Here is a 20724-nt window from a genome sequence, read left to right as displayed (position 1 = left end):
TTTGCTTCTATTCTTTCGTGATTATTTACACAAATTTACACAATTTACACAAATCTATTATTTACATTAAATTTACACAAGGAAAAAATTTGCACAAAATCGACACATTTACAGCAAAATATTTGGACAAGTAATTTATATAACATATCTTCATTTTGATTTTTAATAATAATAATATTTTAAATTAAAAAAAAGTTGTTGAATTCATTAACAACCTCACAAGTCTAGTTATGTTTCTAGTTTATGTAAGTTTGAAAATTGAAATCAAAATTTACAGTCTTTTAGCAGTAGCGTTATTATTTTCGTTCAAAGACTAACACTTCTAGACAGTATTTTTAATAATGTTTCAACCTCTCATTTTATTATACAAAAACAATTATGAATCATTTTAATTTTATCTACATTTCGAATGTGTTGTCTGTAACAACAGGCAAACAGATTTCTAATACAGTTTATAATTCTCACATGTAGTCAAGAGTTTTCTGTATTGCTAGTACTACTTGACAAAACATTATTCGTGCCATGTTGATGTTTCTTGTAATTGGACAAGTGAGGAACATCGTTCTTCCCGTTGTGGGATTTATTCATGCCATTTTTAGAGGACTTTGGTTTGTTCCCGTCCTTCTTGTCAATATCTACCTCCGACACACTGAGACAGCACACCTGCTTACTTTTATTTGGTGATCTTGCTGAATGGAAAGATTGTTTTGTTGATACAGAATCCCTGTTGTCTGAAGAACATTTCTGAGTTGATAAATTCTTTACATTGGCAGGGCTTGGTTTAGATCTGTAAATGTTCAATGATTTGTTCGAACCAATTGGGGACATACTATCAGGGTGAGATCGAGTTTTTGTATTCTTTGGATCTTTTATTTTACCTGAGTGACTTGCTCTAGTATCAAACTGTTGGCTAGGTTCGGTACATTTTGGAATCGTTGAGCTAGGTTTACACTGTCTTTTGTCATGGTTTATAATTACATCAACTTTCTGTTCTTGTTTCGCGGACGCCCGAACTGAAGACGTGTGAGGAGCACTAGAGGTGGAGGGCATGGTCTCAGGATTATGATCACGGACATCTTTTGTGGCCGGAGCATTTGGATGAAAGTGAAAATCAAGTGGACGGATGATTATTACCTGCGGTGATTGTTCTCCAGAAGTTGCTTCTTCAAATAAATAAATGTCTGACATATCCAAGTCATCCTCCTTAAACAAAGGACTTACAAGCAGCCTTGGTTTAACTCGTTTTGCTCGATTTTGTGATTGGTTTTTGTCGGCTGTGTTATTGTCTGTCCTATTAGTGTTAATTCCTGTCTGTACATTAAGGTCACTTTCTTCGTCACGATTTCTTGAATCCATAATTAATTTGTCCAAAGCCTTTATTATGTCACAAAACAAGTCTTTAGATTGTTCAATAAAGCTTGCTCTTCGTGTGCCCGGTTCACTTTCATGAGCAGAACAGAATGAAGTTGAGGAATATAATAAGCACTCAGTGTCCTCTTCCCTTCCTCCAAAATTATCCCTTTCGGCACCGGTTTTCTCATCGTCTTTCTTTTCATCTGGGATCTTATTTTTGTGAGGTTTTTCCACATCCAAGAGCCGAGCAACGACGTCTGCTGGTTTGAGACCAAGACCACGAAAATCAATTTCCGTGGGACTTATCGTACTTCTAGGACTTGTTGGACTTAGGAATTCGAACGACTGACTGCGATACAAGGCTAAAGTTCGTAAATTTTCTGCACTTTTACATTGAAATAGACTCTTATGAGGAGCCATTTGCCATATGTCCAATCCTTCACTCCAGCTGTGACAGCGAGAAGGTTTTTTCTCCACGGGACTTTGACTGTCGGAAAGACTCTGACACGGCGATATAAATGTCTCCGCTCGTTGCAGCCAGCTTTCCCATTTTTCTTCGCTGGGTGATTTCTCTTTCATGTCATCTTCAGGTTCTTCTTTCAGATCAGGATGCTTGGTCATTAAACGTTTGGTCACTTGAAGTCGACTGCCTCCAAGGGATTTGCATCGACCTCTTCGCGTATTCATACTGTATTGAAGGCACTTGTCGTGATCATTGTCGTCAAACGCTTCAAAATACTTCATCTCGAAATACAGGAGGTACACACTGCACCATAAGTAACTGGTTATGACTGCAAGAAATATTTACAAGTACGTGAAAATTGAATTACTCTTAATAAGTTAAGTAGTAGCAGCTCTTAAGGGAAGTATTGGGACATTCGATTCTAATGATAAAATTGTAACTTTTTCGATGTAATTTCTCTCAAAGGCTATCACTGTAAGTAAAGAAGATTAACAAACAAACAAATAAATAAAGTTAAATTTATGATAATTAGATTTCACAGGAAGTATTTAAACAATAGATTTATTCCACTTGTTTTGGCCAAACCCACTAGGCGTAATAGCTCATTTGAGGATCTGAGCTGCTCCAACGCCATCTGTCAGAGACTGGCGAAGTGCGCTGCGTCACTTTGTAAACCTAGTGGCCGTCACGTCTTTCATTCACGTGATTCCCCAGTTTGCCTCACGACTCTGGCTGGACGCCCAAAATTGGTAAGCACCGGCCGGAAATCGAATCCAGGATCACGCGGACACGAGTCCAACGCTCTAACCACTAGGCTACTTTTGTTTTTGAAGTTCTCAATGAAATCCCGTTGAAAGCGCTGATTCATGGGCCATTTTCTGAAACCTACAATTTTTACAAAATTACAAAATATTACGCTTAACCAGTGGCGTATTTACGATTTTGTTACGGGGAGGGCTTTGCTAACTTTCGGAAGGGGGCTTTGCCTGAAAATGTGAAAATTCTGCAAGATATTTCATATACTTTACTATAGTAAGATTTCGGGGGGGCTTAAGCCCGGAAGCCCTCCCCCTAAATAGGCCACTGCGCTTAACCTTCAGTTAATTTGAACGAAATGAAGTTTAATGTAATCAACATCAATTTTTAATTATGATTATATTTCTCGGCAAATCCATTTTTGTGGCATAACTCACGTGTCAAATTGAAAAAAAAAAAATAAATAAATAAAAATGAAGGTGAACCTTTCCCTGTTTTTGGTTGTTACAATCACTCCATTTGTAAGATAATTCAACAAAAAATGCTGACTACATAGCAAATAAATTTTATATCAGTTTTCAAGTAGAAAAAAATGAAATAACATATGAATGGTGTTGAAAAAAATTAATTCTTGCCTTGATTCTAATTAAGATTTTTTTAAAAACAAACCTGTAGTGAGAGAAAGAAAGCGTTTTCATAGTCACAGTTTGAGTAATTTTTGGTTGGTCGATTAGAGTTTAGCGTTCCGTTTAGCAGTGAGGCTACTTGAGTCGCGGACCTACAGCTTAACCCACATAGCACACTACGTCCCTGGGATGTCCCATTTTGATCCCAATCATCCCATTCGGTTCCCTGGATTATCGGGACAATGAGAAGACATCGCATGGACGTCCTGAAGGATTCCCATGTAGGATGTGTACGGGACGCCCCAGATGGGACAGGAGGTCCGAGGGAAAACCAATAGACATCCCTTCGTTGTCCCGTTGAATATCCCGTATCCCGGAATATTAGCGGACATCTGGATCTCCCGCGGATATCCTGTGGATGTCCCGGGAGCACATTCGGATAATCCCGGGATGTCCCGTCGTCCGTTGCGGGCTCAGTCTCGGACATCCCGTGGACGTACTTGTGCTATGTGGGAACATGGATTCCGGACCACATGAGATCTCATCGGAAACCAAATAATTTGGAAATGTTTCATGTTAGAAATCTTTCAGTTTAACGTTCCATTATTATGCCCATTAGGCTAAGGGAGACATATGATGAAGGCAAGTGAATGATGATGAAAGAATTGGTGAAATGAAATGAAAACTTTGAGTTTTACGTCCCACGGTTATGCCGGTTAGGCTAAAGGAGACGGTGATGATGAGAGATGAGTGAAATGGTGGAATGAAGAAAGTGGGAGGAAACGGGAGAACCCCGAGAAAACCCACGAGCACGGTGTTTGTCCACCACAAAGTTCACTTGGCGGGGGCTGGGATCGAACCCGGGACCCCAAGCACCAGAGGTGAACGCTCTACCACTGAGCCACCGCGCCCCCATTGGTGAAATGAGGATATGGCAGGAAAAGAGAGTACCTCGAGAAAACCTTCAGACACGGTGCTCACCATCACAAACTTACTTGGTCGAGGAACTCAAAAAATGGAGTAATTGTTACCTACGAGGGGCGTCCAATGGGTTATCTACTTAGACATGAACAGAGGGACGGAGCCTGACACACATACACCAAGGCCACTGTGGGAAACCCAGCTGCACAATTTGATGCAGCGTTGCCAACATGTATGATAATTATCGAATAATACGATAATTTTGACCTCCGTACGATGTACGATAGCTGATGTACGATAATAGGAAAGTATACGATAATTTAATAGCTTTAGGTAAAATACAAAGATAGTTCTGGGGACATTTGAAATTCGAAAGAAATTTCATTTATTGCGTGAAAAAAGGTATGAATTTCGCAACAAATGTGACAAAATTACTCAAAACATTACAAATGCGAACCAATTCACCTGTTTACTCATGCTTATTATCACTATTTAATTGGTTAATCGGATCACTGGGATTTAACATACACTGAACACATACACATGAAACCCGCGTTATCTACTCGATCAATAAGGGAGAATTACTAGCTACTTGATGTAGATAAATTTCCACAAGTAAACATATAAAATGTTGAAGGAAAACCACAGAATTCTTTTCGATCTTGATTTCTATGGAGATTCAAGAATAGAGTTTTAGCTGCTGACATTCGCATTAATTTCCTCTTAATAATAATAATAATAATAATAATAATAATAATAATAATAATAATAATAATAATAATAATAATAATAATAATAATAATAATAATAATAATAATAATAACACAGCTTGATATTTAGACTTGGAACAAAATATACGATAATTTTACGGCAAAAACGATAATTTTAAGTGCTACATACGATAACATCTTCTGATCAGGTTGGCAACGCTGATTTGAAGTCAGTCGGAGGAACGCAGTGGTCGTGACCAGACTGTTTGCTGAATGCAGCTGTCCCAAGACTTATTGGACTTCTCTTAGAAGGACCAGGACAAATTCCTGGCTCAACTGGTGACAGGGGACGAAACCTGGATCCATCACTGGGATCCTGAGAGCAAGCATTAGTCCATCCAGATCCACCAACGAGGTACAACAAACTGTTTCGCAGTGGTTTGCAGGCCATGACAATGATTATTTTTTTCTCTGCAATTTTTCCGCTGTCCACAAAGTGGCGACGGTACATAGACCTCCATAGGGAGAACAGTGAAAAACAGTGATGACTAGGTGAGCCTATCTGCATTCCTTCCTGTCCAGGTAGATAACTTATTGGACGCCCCTCGTATATCATATAAAAATAGACAAAATTAAAGAAAAACTACATTTAGTAAAGAATTTCCCTTCCAAAGTATTTAGAGAGCAAGTACGTTCAACGTAGAGACCTGCACGGGCCGAAATTTTCGGCCCGAGCCCAATCCAGCCCAAAAGTACGTAGGCCCGGCCCAGCCCGGGCCCGAAAAGTTTTGGAGATTTTCGGCCCGGCCCGGTGTTTTTTTAAAGTTCTTGGCCCAAGCCCGGCCCGGGCCCGATAAATTTTCGAAATTTCATTTTGTAACATTTTCACGGGCACACTTCTTCAACGTTTGCCTTAATTCTAATTATCGTTTAACGAATGTCAATAATAATTAAAGAATTGCAATTAATCGGCCCCAGCCCGGTCCGACCTGAAGATAAATCAGTGTCGGCGCGCCCAAGCCCGGCCCGGTCCAAAGAAATAATAGAGTCGGCCCGCCCGTGCAGGTCTCTAGTTCAACGACAGGTTCGGAACCTAATATTTTGCAAGAATGTTTGTCTTCTACCATTTTTGAAAGTACTAGACGTTTACATGATGATAAATCGGAAATCGAACCCCAGTTCAGTAGACTATAAATTACACTATCATGATCCTATGTTAATACTAGAGCAAGGAACTAATAAAGTAGAAAGTAATGGCAATAAAACATGTAGAAAGTAAATAATAAATGAAAATTAATCATAAAAAATCACGCAAGTTACAACTATAAAAAAAAATACAAACATAATACAGTTATAGTAAGTATGCGAGACAGAATGAAAAAATACAAAACCGAACATAAATACACAAAGAGAGATAATAAAGAAAAATATAATACAGTGAAACTTCTGAATAACGGACACCAATGGGACGGGAATTTTTGTCCGTTACTGAGAGGTGCCGTTACAGAGAGGTTACAAAAATTTAATTTTCTCAACGGTAATTGTATGCAGTAATATACAGTAAATGCATTATGTATGAACGTAAATACGTAAAATTCAATATGTAAATACTCTGCGTAGTACGTATTTGAATTACTGGGACGGATGAAGGAGAAATTCATTTCTGTTAAATAATATTATTATTGGAGAATGTATTAATATGTTCGTATACTGCAAATGATAATGCGTGTATGGTAAGTTTCTTAAGGACATGTCATCACCCTGTAAAAAATTCATTAATTCACTTACCACCTATATTAAAATTAAAAATAGCTTTAAAATATTATTATTAAATACTGAAAATATGGAGAAGAAACTCACAAAATTTCTTGAGGAAACGTCTGCAGCAGTTCTCTGCCGTGTGCATCCTACGGACACTAGTTTCTGTTTGAAATTTGCTTGCAACTGTTGGATCAATTGGAGAACTTCTATTTCACCGCGATTAATGGCAAATTTCTTTAATTGTTCAACTGTTTGAGACACCAATTTGTACAAAAGAAAAATTTTTGTTTTCCAAAAAAGTAAGAGAGAAAACATTGCTCGTTGAAAAATGTTATCGCAAAATAAACAATGTTTCTTTTGTTATCTATGAAATTGTCGGGAAAGATGCATGGGCCAGAGGAAAAAGCACTAAATTTGTTAGGGAAGGGAAGATCCGTATAGAATTCTTGACCATACGACTAATCCAGCATGAGTGTTAGTGCTTATTGAAGATTTTCTAGGATTTCCACCAGAAAGCAGTTTATTGCGGTCAGAAAAAAAGAAGCAGTTAAAGTTCAGCTTGAAGTTCTGTTTGATGATAGATACACTTGTGGGGAAAAGACTTTTCTGTCTACTGTCAAATATCGCAGAACCAAGAATAATTCCTGTCCGTTATGAAGAGGTTATTGAAACGTTTGGGGGTAGAAAAGGACTGTCCGCGTCCGTATCTGAGTGTGTCCGTAAAAGGGAGGGTTTTGTTCCGTAAGAGAACATATATTTTTGCCGGGACAAAAAAATCTGTCCGTATTATAGAGGTGTCCGTTATTGAGAGGTGTCCGTTAAGGGAGGTTTCACTGTAGTAAGAACGAACGAAAGGAATAATTTAACAAATAAGTAGAAATCTAACTATAACTACAGAAAATATACTGCAGATAATGTGAATAGTTGAAATTTAAGCATAGTTGTAGAAAACGCGAGGGTAAGTCAAAAATTATCCTCAATATTTATTTAAGTTTATTGAAACAGAACACAACAGGTATTATACCCAATTACAGTGCTCATCTTTCATGAAATAATATATTTACAATTTCCCTTTTAAACCTTGTGAGGCAATCAGCATAAAATCTATATTATTTGCCATTTTTAAGAGTCTGTTGTAAGTTGCACCTAATCCTCCATGTTGGCGACTTATTTAGGATATTCGTCCTTGCTTTTGCACAATAAAAGAATAATATTGACCTAACTCTTCTTACATTGTTGATACTGACCTGTGTTCTAGTTTATTTTATTGTTATGTTGTTGTGGTCATGCTATGAAAGTTTGATTGTAATTCCTCTGTTTGATTTCCTTTTATTGTTATGTTGTTGTGGTCATGTTATGAAAGTTTGATTGTAATTCCTCTGTTTGATTTCCTTTTATTGTTATGTTGTTGTGGTCATGCTATGAAAGTTTGATTGTAATTCCTCTGTTTGATTTCCTTTTATTGTTATGTTGTTGTGGTCATGCTATGAAAGTTTGATTGTAATTCCTGTTTGATTTCCTTTTATTGTTATGTTGTTGTGGTCATGCTATGAAAGTTTGATTGTAATTACTCTGTTTGATTTCCTTTTATTGTTATGTTGTTGTGGTCATGCTATGAAAGTTTGATTGTAATTCCTCTGTTTGATTTCCTTTTATTGTTATGTTGTTGTGGTCATGCTATGAAAGTTTGATTGTAATTCCTCTGTTTGATTTCCTTTTATTGTTATGTTGTGGTCATGCTATGAAAGTTTGATTGTAATTCCTCTGTTTGATTTCCTTTTATTGTCATGTTGTGGTCATGCTATGAAAGTTTGATTGTAATTCCTCTGTTTGATTTCCTTTTATTGTTATGTTGTTGTGGTCATGCTATGAAAGTTTGATTGTAATTCCTCTGTTTGATTTCCTTTTATTGTTATGTTGTTGTGGTCATGCTATGAAAGTTTGATTGTAATTCCTCTGTTTGATTTCCTTTTATTGTTATGTTGTTGTGGTCATGCTATGAAAGTTTGATTGTAATTCCTCTGTTTGATTTCCTTTTATTGTTATGTTGTTGTGGTCATGCTATGAAAGTTTGATTGTAATTCCTCTGTTTGATTTCCTTTTATTGTTATGTTGTTGTGGTCATGCTATAAAAGTTTGATTGTAATTCCTCTGTTTGATTTCCTTTTATTGTTATGTTGTTGTGGTCATGCTATGAAAGTTTGATTGTAATTCCTCTGTTTGATTTCCCTTTATTGTTATGTTGTTGTGGTCATGCTATGAAAGTTTGATTGTAATTCCTCTGTTTGATTTCCTTTTCTTGTTATGTTGTTGTGGTCATGCTATGAAAGTTTGATTGTAATTCCTCAGTTTGATTTCCTTTTATTGTTATGTTGTTGTGGTCATGCTATGAAAGTTTGATTGTATTTCCTCTGTTTGATTTCCTTTTATTGCAGAAGGCCACTCCATTAGACGTCTGCGCCAAAAAGGAACAACGAGATGTATCAGGGGCCACAATCCATCAAAGACTTTCGGAAGAATACGGGAACAGTGTCTTGCCACAACAGAGTGTCTACGAATGGATTGAAAATTCAAAAATGGTGGCACAAGTATTACGCCAGAGGAAGTTGCCTGACTACCATCTATGGCCACAAATGATGAGAACATTGAGCGTTCATGTGACATGGTTCTGTTAGACAGACCAATGACTAATGATGAAGTGGCACATTGTCTGGAAATTAGTTATTGTTTCTGATACACATTTAGACCTCAAAAACCGGATCACTGCTCGTTGTTCCTCTTTGGTGCAAACTTCTAATGGAGCGGCCATGATCTATTTGCAACAAAAGGAAGATAAACGGAGGAATTAGGATCAAACGTTCATAGCGTGACCACAACAGTATAACAATAAAAAGAACGAGGACAGTGTGGACAAGAGTTATGTTAAAATTGAGCACAATTTTTAATTTACCCTCGTATGTATACATACACAATAAAACTAAATTTAACAATAAAAACTAAAAAATAAATTAATGAAAGAGAAAAGAACAAAGAACGTGGCTACAAATAAATATAAAGTTGAAACTAGATATACATACCCAGTTGTACGAGTTGCACAGCCAAAAATTCGAAGAAAACCGGCGTTATAAGCCCCGTCCATAGACAGAAGAAGACTCCTGTCAGGGTCGTCACTATTCTAGTAATGAGTTCTTTTAGAACAGTAACGTACAGCCACGGAAGAAGTAAAAGCGGAGTTTCATACTAAACAAAAGAAAGGAAAAAAAAAAAAACACAATTTATATAATTACACAAATTCGATCATTTTGAACTTTGTCGTTAGTATTAGATATAATGTGTATTTACAATTAACTGACGTATGTCTTTAACCCTTTCCCCTCGAATTTGTTTTGATACAGTAAGCTGTACAGCTCGGATTTATTTTGAGATATACCCAGTACTTGAGGTGGCCAATACCAATACTCGTAACCCCCATTTGGTTGGCTTCTGTGGGTTGTAGCACTTAAAAACTATTCTCCTTTTGAACCCCACTGTAATTTCATCAATGCTTACATTTTGTCCTAGCACAAAAAATTCCCTAAGTTTGTTGTCAAGATTTTACACATTTTTTTTTTTAAATCTTTGAACCCCTTGCACGAATATATTGTTACATCTGAGGTGATGGGGGGCACAAGTGAAGCATCCAAAACATTTGAAAAACCTATCGCGGTTGAAAATGTCCTTATAAAATGAACATTTGTCCAACCATTCCTCTGAAAAGTAATCTTGTATGTTTGGTTTAGGATTTAATGCCATATTTAGTATTACACCCAAAAATGCCTTCAGTTCAGGAACTGTCATGTCATGCCAAGTGGACCAAACGGACATTTTTTGTAGTGGCATTTGTATCTTAGACTTAGCATAACTGTTTGTTACATTTGTAATTTCCTCAAGCAAAGTATCACTAAAAATAATTAGAAAAATTCAATTTCTGTAGTTGGCCTTCCAACAACTGGTGGTTTATACCCGGAATTTGCTGTGAAGAGTATTTTTGGAAAATCTGCATCAGTATTTCCATAGGGAGCCCAATTGTCCCTTGTCAACACATCACCTGTCACTTGGTCATCATTTTCATTGGAATCGGAAGATTTATCACCACTACTTTCTTCACTCAAACTATCATTATCTAAATATTTGCTACCACTATCACTGAAATCGGTACCTGCAGCTTCCAAAACACCTTGTATATCTTCGCAGGGGTGTAGCCAAGGGGGGGCCCATCGGGGCCGGGCCCCCCCAAATGGTTCCCTGGCCCCCCCAAATTACCAACTTTTAAAACATCATAGTAAAATTATCTCGCTTCTTTCATTTAAAAGTAACAAAGTTTATTGACAATTAATAATTTATGGGAAAATAGTATGGAGAAATATTGTTTTTCCATACCGATCGAAAAATAGTATAGTATCTCTTCCTTATACTGATCGAAAAATAGGATACTTTTTGTGACAGCAGATTACACAATTTACTGCGATTTATATTTGATAGTTTGAAGACAAAACGTTTTAAGAAGGTACTACAAATACAGCCATAAATCAAAGGTACTAAACTGATTTGTAAGTACAGTATATTTTTATATGCTTTAACAAGTGTTTTAAAAGACATAGAGGATAGAAAATTTGGTGAGAAACAATGCTTTTATTCAATTTGTATTTCATTCGCTATCTCTTTTATTTCTACCCAGTGTAATAAAGTAATTATGTTTTTTTTAGTCACGAATAATAAATAAATATATTTGTCAGGAAACAGTAAAGAAATTAAGTGAAATTTCAAAGAAAATCAATCTTGTGTAAATAGGTTCTGTATACAAGGTCTTAAATTTAAATATGAAGGTAACCAAGAAAAGTTTTGTTGCTTTTACACCCACCACCTTCGAACATCGATATGCCACCTAACCTGGAAGATGAAAAATTGTCCCCATCAGCATCGACGACCTTCTGCCAACGTTCTGGAAGGCCATGGAATCCATCGCGGTAGAACGTGGTGGGCCGTGAAACGAAGAAAGTATCAGGTGCATTTTGGACTTTTACTAGGGGTTTGAACTGACGTCCTCTAATGTGACTGTCCAAAGAATGGAACAGATGATAATCGGACGGTGCAATACCCGGGGAATATAGTGGTTGCAATATTGTTTCCCATCCAAGGCGAAAAATGGTGTCCTGAGTCATTCTAGCCACGTGGGACTTAGCGTTGTCCCGTAAACGAGGACCCATTTGCAATTCAGAAGTAATGGCTCCAGAGTTTTGAGTTTTTGTTGAGCACAGCTCAACTGCTGACATTACACAGTTGCATTGATACTCTGACCAGCTGCTAGCAGTTCCCGATGCACGATGCACCAAACACACAGAAGGACCTTCTTCTGGTACAGTGCTGGTTTCGGCTGTTTTGAAATCGGTTCATGGGATACTAACCAATGATGACGACGCCGTGGAGCTTCGTATAGAACCCACTTTTTATCACATGTCAACACCCTGTCCAGAAATGGCTCCGAAACAGTAAATAAACACAGGCGACTGCCGCGTTGCCTTCTGGCCCGGAGTCAAATTATGAGAGACCCATCGACCCAACTTGTAGTGCTTCACAAGTTGATGGATGTGCGGCTGAATGGTTTCTCCACACACTGAATTGTAGTCCCAGTTCCTCTTTGTACATGTGTTGGTCTTCTGGCACGTGGTGTTTTCGGGTGTTTCGTCATCGTCCTTAAACTTGTTAAACCATCGCTGCAATGTCCGCGTCATCACGACACCCTGACCAAAGGCCTGGCATATCTTCTGTCCCTCTACAGCGGCGTTTGACCTCTACTTGAACTCGTTCAGCATACATGTTCCTATGACGCTCTGTGGAAGTCCCATGTTCCCTCTGTCTTTACGCAAGTTCACGGTGTGTCTGAATTGCCACAACCAGGTACTATGTTGGATATACCCACAACAACAACTGACGTTCGTCTTATCTCCACTTGCATTCAACTCACGATGTGAGATCCAATTGAACACAGACTTCCACGAAAAGGGACAGAACTTTCTTGGTTACCTTTATAGTTATGCATAAAAAGTATAACGTTTGGTCCCGGGCAGTAGTTCTTGATTAAGCATAATAAAAACTATATTGAATATAATTTATGCATAATAATAATAATAATAATAAGAAGAAGAAGAAGATGAAGAAGAAGAAGAAGAAGAAAAAGAAGAAGAAGAAGAAGCTAAAATAGTGTTTTTAGTTTTGCAGACTAGCAGCAACACATTTTTTTGGCTTTGTACATTGTAGTTGCCCCCCCTCAAAAACGACGGGCCCCCCCTACACAAACCTGCTGGCTACACCCCTGTATCTTCGTCTCTCACAAACGCAGCCATCTTTGGTGTTTGTTTACATTTGTATATCGCTTTTCATTTGTTGAAAACTGTGGCAGGAACAGCCGAGTAAGGAGTTGAATAGACGGCAGAAAAAGATGGCGGAAGTTGTCAACTAAATCATACAAGCGGGGCTCGATCGACATGCGAGTAATTAAAGCGTCAAAGTTATTGCGGGGTAGCCCCGACATACGAGCGGAAAGGAAAATCTCGAATGTTGGGGTTCTCGCCGCATTCGAGGGGAAAGGGTTAAATATTGAAACTGAACTTAACAAAGCTTTTGTGCGTTTACTTTACGTTTCTTTTACCGCTTATATTTCAAAACCACGAAAGTTTATGAGGATCGAATTTTACATAGAAATTTTGAACAATGGGTCCAATTGCTAAGAATATAAGTCAATGGGGAGCTTTTGTGATTGCGACACTGAATCTTCGGGTTTCATAAACTATAGAGTTAGTTATAGTGAACATTGGTGACAATACACCGTACAGAAACTGATATGCTTCTATATAGACAACTTTGAGATGTTTACTCACTTATAACATTCCACTCTTCAACCACTTTTTTCTATGTGGCAACCAGCCACTCCTGACGATTACTTGACAGCACAATTCCTACTGAAGAAGACTTCCTTTAGATGTAAATACAAGGGATATGCCATTTCATTTGGAACGTTTTCTAGAGGCATCTTGCGAGAAGAAGGGTAGAGTTTCAGAAGTCGAAACACACAATAGTTCATTCGGTTGGCATCAGAACTGTTCACTAGGATGTATGCAAGGGTTCCTAGCATTCCAACTATTTGTAGAACGCCGGTGATGATTTGGCTGTGTGACTGCTCCCCTAGTCCAGATTCAGTTCTACGGGTTATGGTCCAGAACACAGTGAGGAGATTTTATTGTTGTAAATATTCAGTAAACATGTTTCTGATAATACGCAAGATTGATTTCATATTGTAGGCAACGAACGTGGCTTTAATTTTCCCCTGTAATAAAACGCAGCCACATTTACGGAACTTCGTGGATAACTTTCAGTGCATTGACGAGCGAATGGAATTCCTCGAACCTTTTCATATTCTTAACTGATCAGATATGGACACACTTCATCTATAGTGAATAAAAACTCGTTGATCTCCCTCAAGAACCTCTGGTACAGCTTTCTGCAGTTGGTTTTTCCTTGCATGGCATAGCTGGCTTTCAGCACAACAATATTCGCCTTGTGGACCAACTTGAGATGCTACTTTTTGTGAAGGGTATGATGAATGGTTAGTTCGGATATAGTGAACCGAGTGGCTATAGAATGCTGTATCGGTGCTTTACAGACGCCGTCTATGTCTTAATTCTCCGCAACCTCACTGATATTACCTTCATTGTGGAGGGGGAGTTTCAGTTCGTGTAGCTTAGTCGCCTATGCACAGTTCGGGGCGGTCAGGCTACATATGGTGAAGCAACAGTGAATTCATGTTTGTGACATTGTTTAACTATCCTGGTACAACTGAAGTTAAATCGGAAAATGCTACAAAGTAGTCTCTTTATAATCGACTCACTTTCGGTTGAATTTCACAGAACACGACTACTTTCCTAGCAGACACATAACGTGTTAATGTCTTAGGGGAACAAGTTGCATGATTTTGCCATGCATATTACATTATAATAATTATGACTGTCTATCTTTTATCTAAACTAAAACTTTCAACACATTTTTCAGAGGACCAATTAGCTGCTTTTATCTATTATACAAATAAAATCATGAATTTAGGAGTGTACAATAGGGTGGAGCGAAAAAATTCAAAATTTCGAGTATCGAATTCTAATACGGCTCAAAAGTTGTGTATTTGCATGCTAATTAATGGAAAAATAACGAAAAAAAATCATACTTTGGATCTTCAATTCGCGCAAACGACCTAAAGTTCGAAAAAAATGACAAAAAACACCAAAATTTATCTTTACGCAAGAAATATACAAATTATTTTTTTTTTCTTCATTTCTATAGCGTCTAAGTATTTTATTTTAGTTGTTTGAGGTCATGTTGTTTGTTATTAATTTGTTAATGTGGGTGATCTTATACATTTTATTTTCATAATGATTTTTGCACTTCGTCCATTTCTCAACTTTTTTCATGAAACGGCCCAGAACTCACCACGAGGAGGTGGCTGCAATTCGAGTTCCACTCACACCCTACCCAACTGTCCTATCAAGTAAGGTGTTCTAAATTATGTTGATTTAGTCAAGGATGTTGTCTTAAATTCAGATTTTTAAAATCAAATTTTGGCATTGTCACTATTGAGAATAAAGTTGCTCGCTGTAGTGTAGCCATCTCTGTTCATGTCTGCACACTTTTTCTGCAGATTCTATGACAAGTTCGACACCACTTTCAACTTCCTGAGTATGGCATGGAAAATTTAAGACGTCAAACTCATAAGCAGATTTGTCATACATAAGTGATAAAATAGTTTCGAGCTTTCGAGCTTTCGAGCCCAAGCTTTCGAGCAGGGATGAGTACGAGATGAGTCGAGACAGGATGTTCCTGACAAAATTCGAGTCGAGACACAGCTGTTCTAATAGAGAAATATACATTTTTCGAGTCGAGATATAATTTTTACAACACATTTTCGAGACGAGACAGCTACAAATCTTGTCTTGTGCGCATCCCTACTTTCGAGTACTGGAGGGAGCGACAACTTACATTTTCTCCGATCTATCAGCTCACTGTAGTCCGTGGCATCAAAATTTATTGAAGAAACTATAAAAATTCTAACAGATTTCCCCTTCGAATCTTAATTCCTTGCCTCCAGAGCTCTCCTGTAACCCAACTCTCGCATGTGTTGTCTCTCATCCTTTGTCATACACAACAATATGTTCTCTATATGACAGAAGAACGCGTTTCTCTCAATCACAGGATCGATTATTCTTTTAATGTTGTTTGGCAAATGTGTCGTTGTTTGAACTACCTTCAAAATATGTTTAGGTCCATATTTCACTGACTAATATCTTTGTGTCGAACTAGACAGGAGCATATGTATTTATAATATAGTTTACAAGCACTTTGAGTTCGTTTGTAGGACTTGAGAAACGTACAACCTAATTGTAGGTTTCCATTTTACATGGATCTTGTAACTGTCATAAAAAAAAAGACTTGTAACCCGATCTTTCTATTTACTGTTTAGATGTTACAACTTCCTGAAAGCAAGAAAGATATCTCCACCCATGCACCACTGCACTCTAGTGGACAAATAGTGAACCTCCTCATTAAAAACGTGTATTTTGGCGCACTGTCCCTCCCTGTCCAAAAGCATCCGTTGTTTCGGAAGCGGCGAAACTGGTTTTTCCTTTATGTCAGCGGGAGGGCGATAGCAGGTAGCAAGCAAGACGTCCCAGAAAGTCGCATATGGTTCAACTCCTTGCAAGATGGAAAAGAATGTTGTGTGTTCCTTTCAAGGCTATGTTTACATGGTGAAATATGGTAGGGTTTCAAGATTTTTTTATGACAGCTACAAGTTCTTGTAGCTTGAAAGGCCCTTTAAGACCCGGTTTGCACATGTCAGCCATCTGCAAACTGAGAGGTCCAGGACCTCTTATAGCTACACCTGGAGCACTGCCTGTCTGAATTGCTCTGTTAGAACTTCTATGGCACCTTCAATAAATTTTGATGCCACAGATTATAGTGAGCTGATAGATCGGAGAAATTGTAAGCTGTCGCTCCCTACAGTGCTCGAAAGCTTGACAACAGAAACTATTTTATCACTTATGCATGACAAATCTGCTCATGAGTTTGACGTCTTAAATTTTCCATGCCATACTCAGGAAGTTGAAAGATGTGTCAAACTTGTCATAGAATCTGCAGGAAAAGTATGCGGACATGGACAGAGACGGCTACACTAGAGCGAGCAACTTTATTCTCAATAGTGACAATGCCAAAATTTGATTTTAAAAATCTAATTTTAAGACAACTTCCTTGACTAAATCAACATAATTTAGAACACCTTAATTGATAGGACAGTTGGGTAGGATGTAGGTGGAACTCGAATTGCAGCTATCTCCTCGTGGTGAGTTCTGGGCCGTTTCATGAAAAAAAAAAAAAAAAAAAAGTTGAGAAATGGACGAAGAACTGCAAAATCTTTATGAAAATAAAATGTATAAGATCACCTACATTAACGAATTAATAACAAACATGATATCATGCAACTAAAATAAAGTACTTAGACGCTATAGAAATGAAAAAAAAAGGTAATCTATATATTTCTTGCGTAAAGATAAATTTTGGTGTTTTTGATATTTTTTCACACTTTAGGTCGTTTGTGCGAACTGAAGATCCAAAGTGTGATTATTTTCGTTATTTTCCCATTGATTAGCACGCGAATACGCAACTTTTCGATACTCGAAAATTTTATTTTTGCGCTCCACCCTAGTGTACAAAACTACTTGTAAATGCGTAAATAGTTATAATAATAATGACTACAAATTACAATTTTAAAGCAAATAAAACAATTACTTAAAACGTAGGCCTAATTCTAAAACAAATTATTTAAATTTATTTTATTGTTAATCATAAAAAAGCACAAAATTATGAAAAGATAGGCCTAAGAAAAAAGAAGAAAAACAGTCTATTTTTTTGAAAACGTCCTTGCTGCTTCTTTCCTTTGCCAAGTTTAAATTCAAGTAGATTGTTCGAACATTGGGTCTTATGCAGAGCCATTTAGACGCGTGATTAGTGCCATATTAAAGAGTTTGACTAATATATGTTTCTTTCAGTAGTCAGGCCTTTAGTATGACGCTAATCATACGTCAAAATGACTCGGCGGATTATTTCTAATTTTATTACTGAGATTTTTATTTATTTTTTAACTAGGCAAGATAGTCGCGATCCGGATAATCGAAAGTCCACTGTATCTGTAAACCGGATAAAGATATATTCTTTAAAAAATGATATTTATGTTGCTTTTTTTTTTTTTAGAAGAATCCGTTAAAATTGTAATCTATATTTGGAGTTACACTACCCTTTCCCATTTGGAAATATAAGCTTAGAGTTAATATGGGTAATACCTGTACCCCTTCTAACGTTTTAGTGGTAAAAATCGTGCCTTTGAGCTTTTGCCTCTCCCGAAAATGATTGAAAATGTTCGAAACGTCGTTATGAAGAAGAACAAAAAATAAATAACTATGTGGAGTATGAAAAATATTGGAGTGTTAAGAGATATTGGAGAGATAGAAATAACACTAGAGATGGTTACTTGATTGTTTGATTGACTGGGAATTTAATGGAGATCTCAACTCGTATGTTATTTCTTCGAATCACTATAAATCAGTGCAAAGAAAATAAAAACTCAATAAAACATACAATAAATAAATAAAGAGCACTAAGAATAAAAATAAAACACAAGATATCAAACCATAAAAGAATAGCAAAACAAATAATAAGAAACTGTCTAAACTAGTTGGTCAGTCGTACACGTTTTGAGGTCTGAACATTTCGAACATTCTACAAGATGATACTGAACATGATGCAATCTTCACAGTACAAATGGTTAGAAGGAAAAAATGAAATGAAATCTTTGAGTTTTACGTCCCACGGTTATGCTGGTTAGGCTAAAGGAGACGGTGATGAGAGATGAGAGAAATGGTGGAATGAAGAAAGTGAGAGGAAACGGGAGAACCCCGAGAAAACCCACGAGTATTGTGTTTGTCCAACACAAAGTCCACACGGCGCGAGCTGGAATCGAACCAGGGACCCAAGCACACGAGGTGAACGCTCTACCACTGAGTCACCGCGCCCCCACACTACAAATGGTTAGAAAGAGTAAGATAACATGCTTAAGATTTTATTTGACAATACATTCTCTTATTACGAATGTGAAAGAAGGTAAGGGATGGAGAAAGTTAAGAAGGAATTATAAAGAAGATTAAAAATTAATGGTCCGTATTATAGAAGATAAAATGAAAAGGAAAAGATCAGGGAAGAAAAATAAGGTCCTAAATTATCAACAAATGGGCTTCAATTGAAAACGGAGTACTTGTTCCGTTGCCATATTTCATGCTGATCTGAAAGGTAAAATTAATGATTAAAACAGTACGTTCAAATAGTCGCTCCGCAGTGTATGTAGATACGTGTTACTGTGAGAAAAGGATTGAAACATTCACTTTTCTCTTTGAATATATGTATGTTCTCTTATGTAAATGTCCGACACACATAAGCAGGAACGAAGCTAGGCTTTAACTTTCAACTTAATAGAGACATATACTCCACAATGCGTATCAATGCGTTTGCGTTACAATGCAACCAGTTGTTGTGCAAAATGACTGTCATAGTTCTGTTGAGTATCGAGTAATACAAATGTGTGTTACAACGTTAAGAATGGAGCAACGTTAAGGTTTTTCGGTTGAATGTCTGTTTCATGCAAGTGACAAGTATAGACAACACGTGAAACATAACTGTAGAAATACCTTGCTAAGCAAGTAGGTTGAGTAATTAAGGATTTGATGGTAGCTTAGATCATTCAGAGGAATCTGTCCCATAATCGACAATCCACGATACATGGTGTTTAGGACTTCCTCCCACAACAGTTTATTTTAAAAATCCTATTATATATAAATATAACAATAATCACTATAATTGAGGTCCGAAGACTAACACAAAGTGCACTATGTAATTTTTTGGAAAACAGGTGATCCCAAAGACAAGGCAATTAAGGAAAAAATACTCGAGAACTCCAGGCAAGCTAAGAAGTGTAATTAGGGAACAACAGAACTCCAGACAAGCTAAGTTATTGCGGTTAGGATGTCTCAGTGCTTCAGGCAAGCAAGCAAACAGAGGGGTTAGATCCCATAGAGCTTCAAGCAAGCTAGGTGGGCAAGGAACCTCAAAGCTTCAGGCAAGCTAATATGCTTGGGTTGGGTTAATCTCTCAGAGCTCCAGGCAAACTAAGAGAGGGAAGTTGAGTCCTATGGCGTCTTTTATATCCTCTTTGTTGGCGCTCGCGACGACAGTGTTCCTCTTCGATCTCATGTGCTGTTGGTGGTGATAATGCCTGTTGTCTGCTTGCTCTTAGTAGTTATTGTAAAATAACACGTGGTCTTGTTTGCAAATATGGAGCACGTGTAGGATATAACACCATTCATTAAAAACAGTATTCGTTGAGCTATATCAGGAATGACCTAAAACTATTAAAGTGCTGAATGACGGTATCACATATAAGATACATACAGTTTATTGATCACCAATCTTTACTTCTATTGTTCGCAAAATTATGTAGGAGGGTTGACGTCTTCAAGTTAAGATAAATAATTTGCAATATTTGCTGTAGTGGGGTGTTTCTGTGCACCTGTTTGCCATAATCCACTATGGTGCGACTTTTTGAACGCACTGTATAAACATTGAATGAAAATGTTCGAAGTTTTCAATATTATTTGTCAAATACAACATTAACTTACAACACTTACAAAGAAAACACTCCAAAGAAGCATCACATAGGAAATAATGTGCATATGAACAGTACCCGATCGTATCAATACTGCTGCAGAGAGAACTGGAAAGAAAAACAACTTTATCACATAATTTCTATACCTAGGTACAAAGAATTTTTCATTAATTATAATATCATTTGAGTCATTAGGCATCTACATCAGTAGCGAGTAGTGCTGCTGACGTCACGAGACAAGAAATGAGACTGTCTCGTCTCGTATTTTTTTTTTTTTTGTAAAAGTCTTGTATCGTCTCGATTCTCGAAGAATACTTTCTAGTCTTCGTCACATTTCCCTAA

The 20724-nt window shown here is 37.2% G+C and overlaps 1 protein-coding gene across 3 annotated transcripts in view; it reads right to left on the bottom strand.

Annotated features, from left to right (window-relative positions):
* Positions 1-20724, bottom strand: part of LOC145664850 (uncharacterized) — a 30111-nt gene continuing 9387 nt past the window's right edge. For all 3 annotated transcript variants that reach the window (XM_081731866.1, XM_081731865.1, XM_081731867.1), the window contains 3 exons: positions 20405-20490; positions 9668-9830; positions 1-2144 (listed from right to left, as the gene is read on the bottom strand). In XM_081731866.1, coding sequence (XP_081587992.1) covers positions 472-2144; positions 9668-9830; positions 20405-20490 — 1922 coding nt within the window. In that variant the 3' untranslated portion in view covers positions 1-471. The remainder of the gene's footprint in view (positions 2145-9667; positions 9831-20404; positions 20491-20724) is intronic.

The sequence above is a fragment of the Thermobia domestica genome, chromosome 11 (assembly GCF_964235325.1).
Source record: "Thermobia domestica chromosome 11, izTheDome1.hap1.1, whole genome shotgun sequence".
In the NCBI taxonomy this organism is placed as follows: Eukaryota; Metazoa; Arthropoda; class Insecta; order Zygentoma; family Lepismatidae; genus Thermobia; species Thermobia domestica.
Note: the sequence above shows the minus strand (reverse complement) of the source record. Positions and strands in the feature narration are given on the sequence as shown.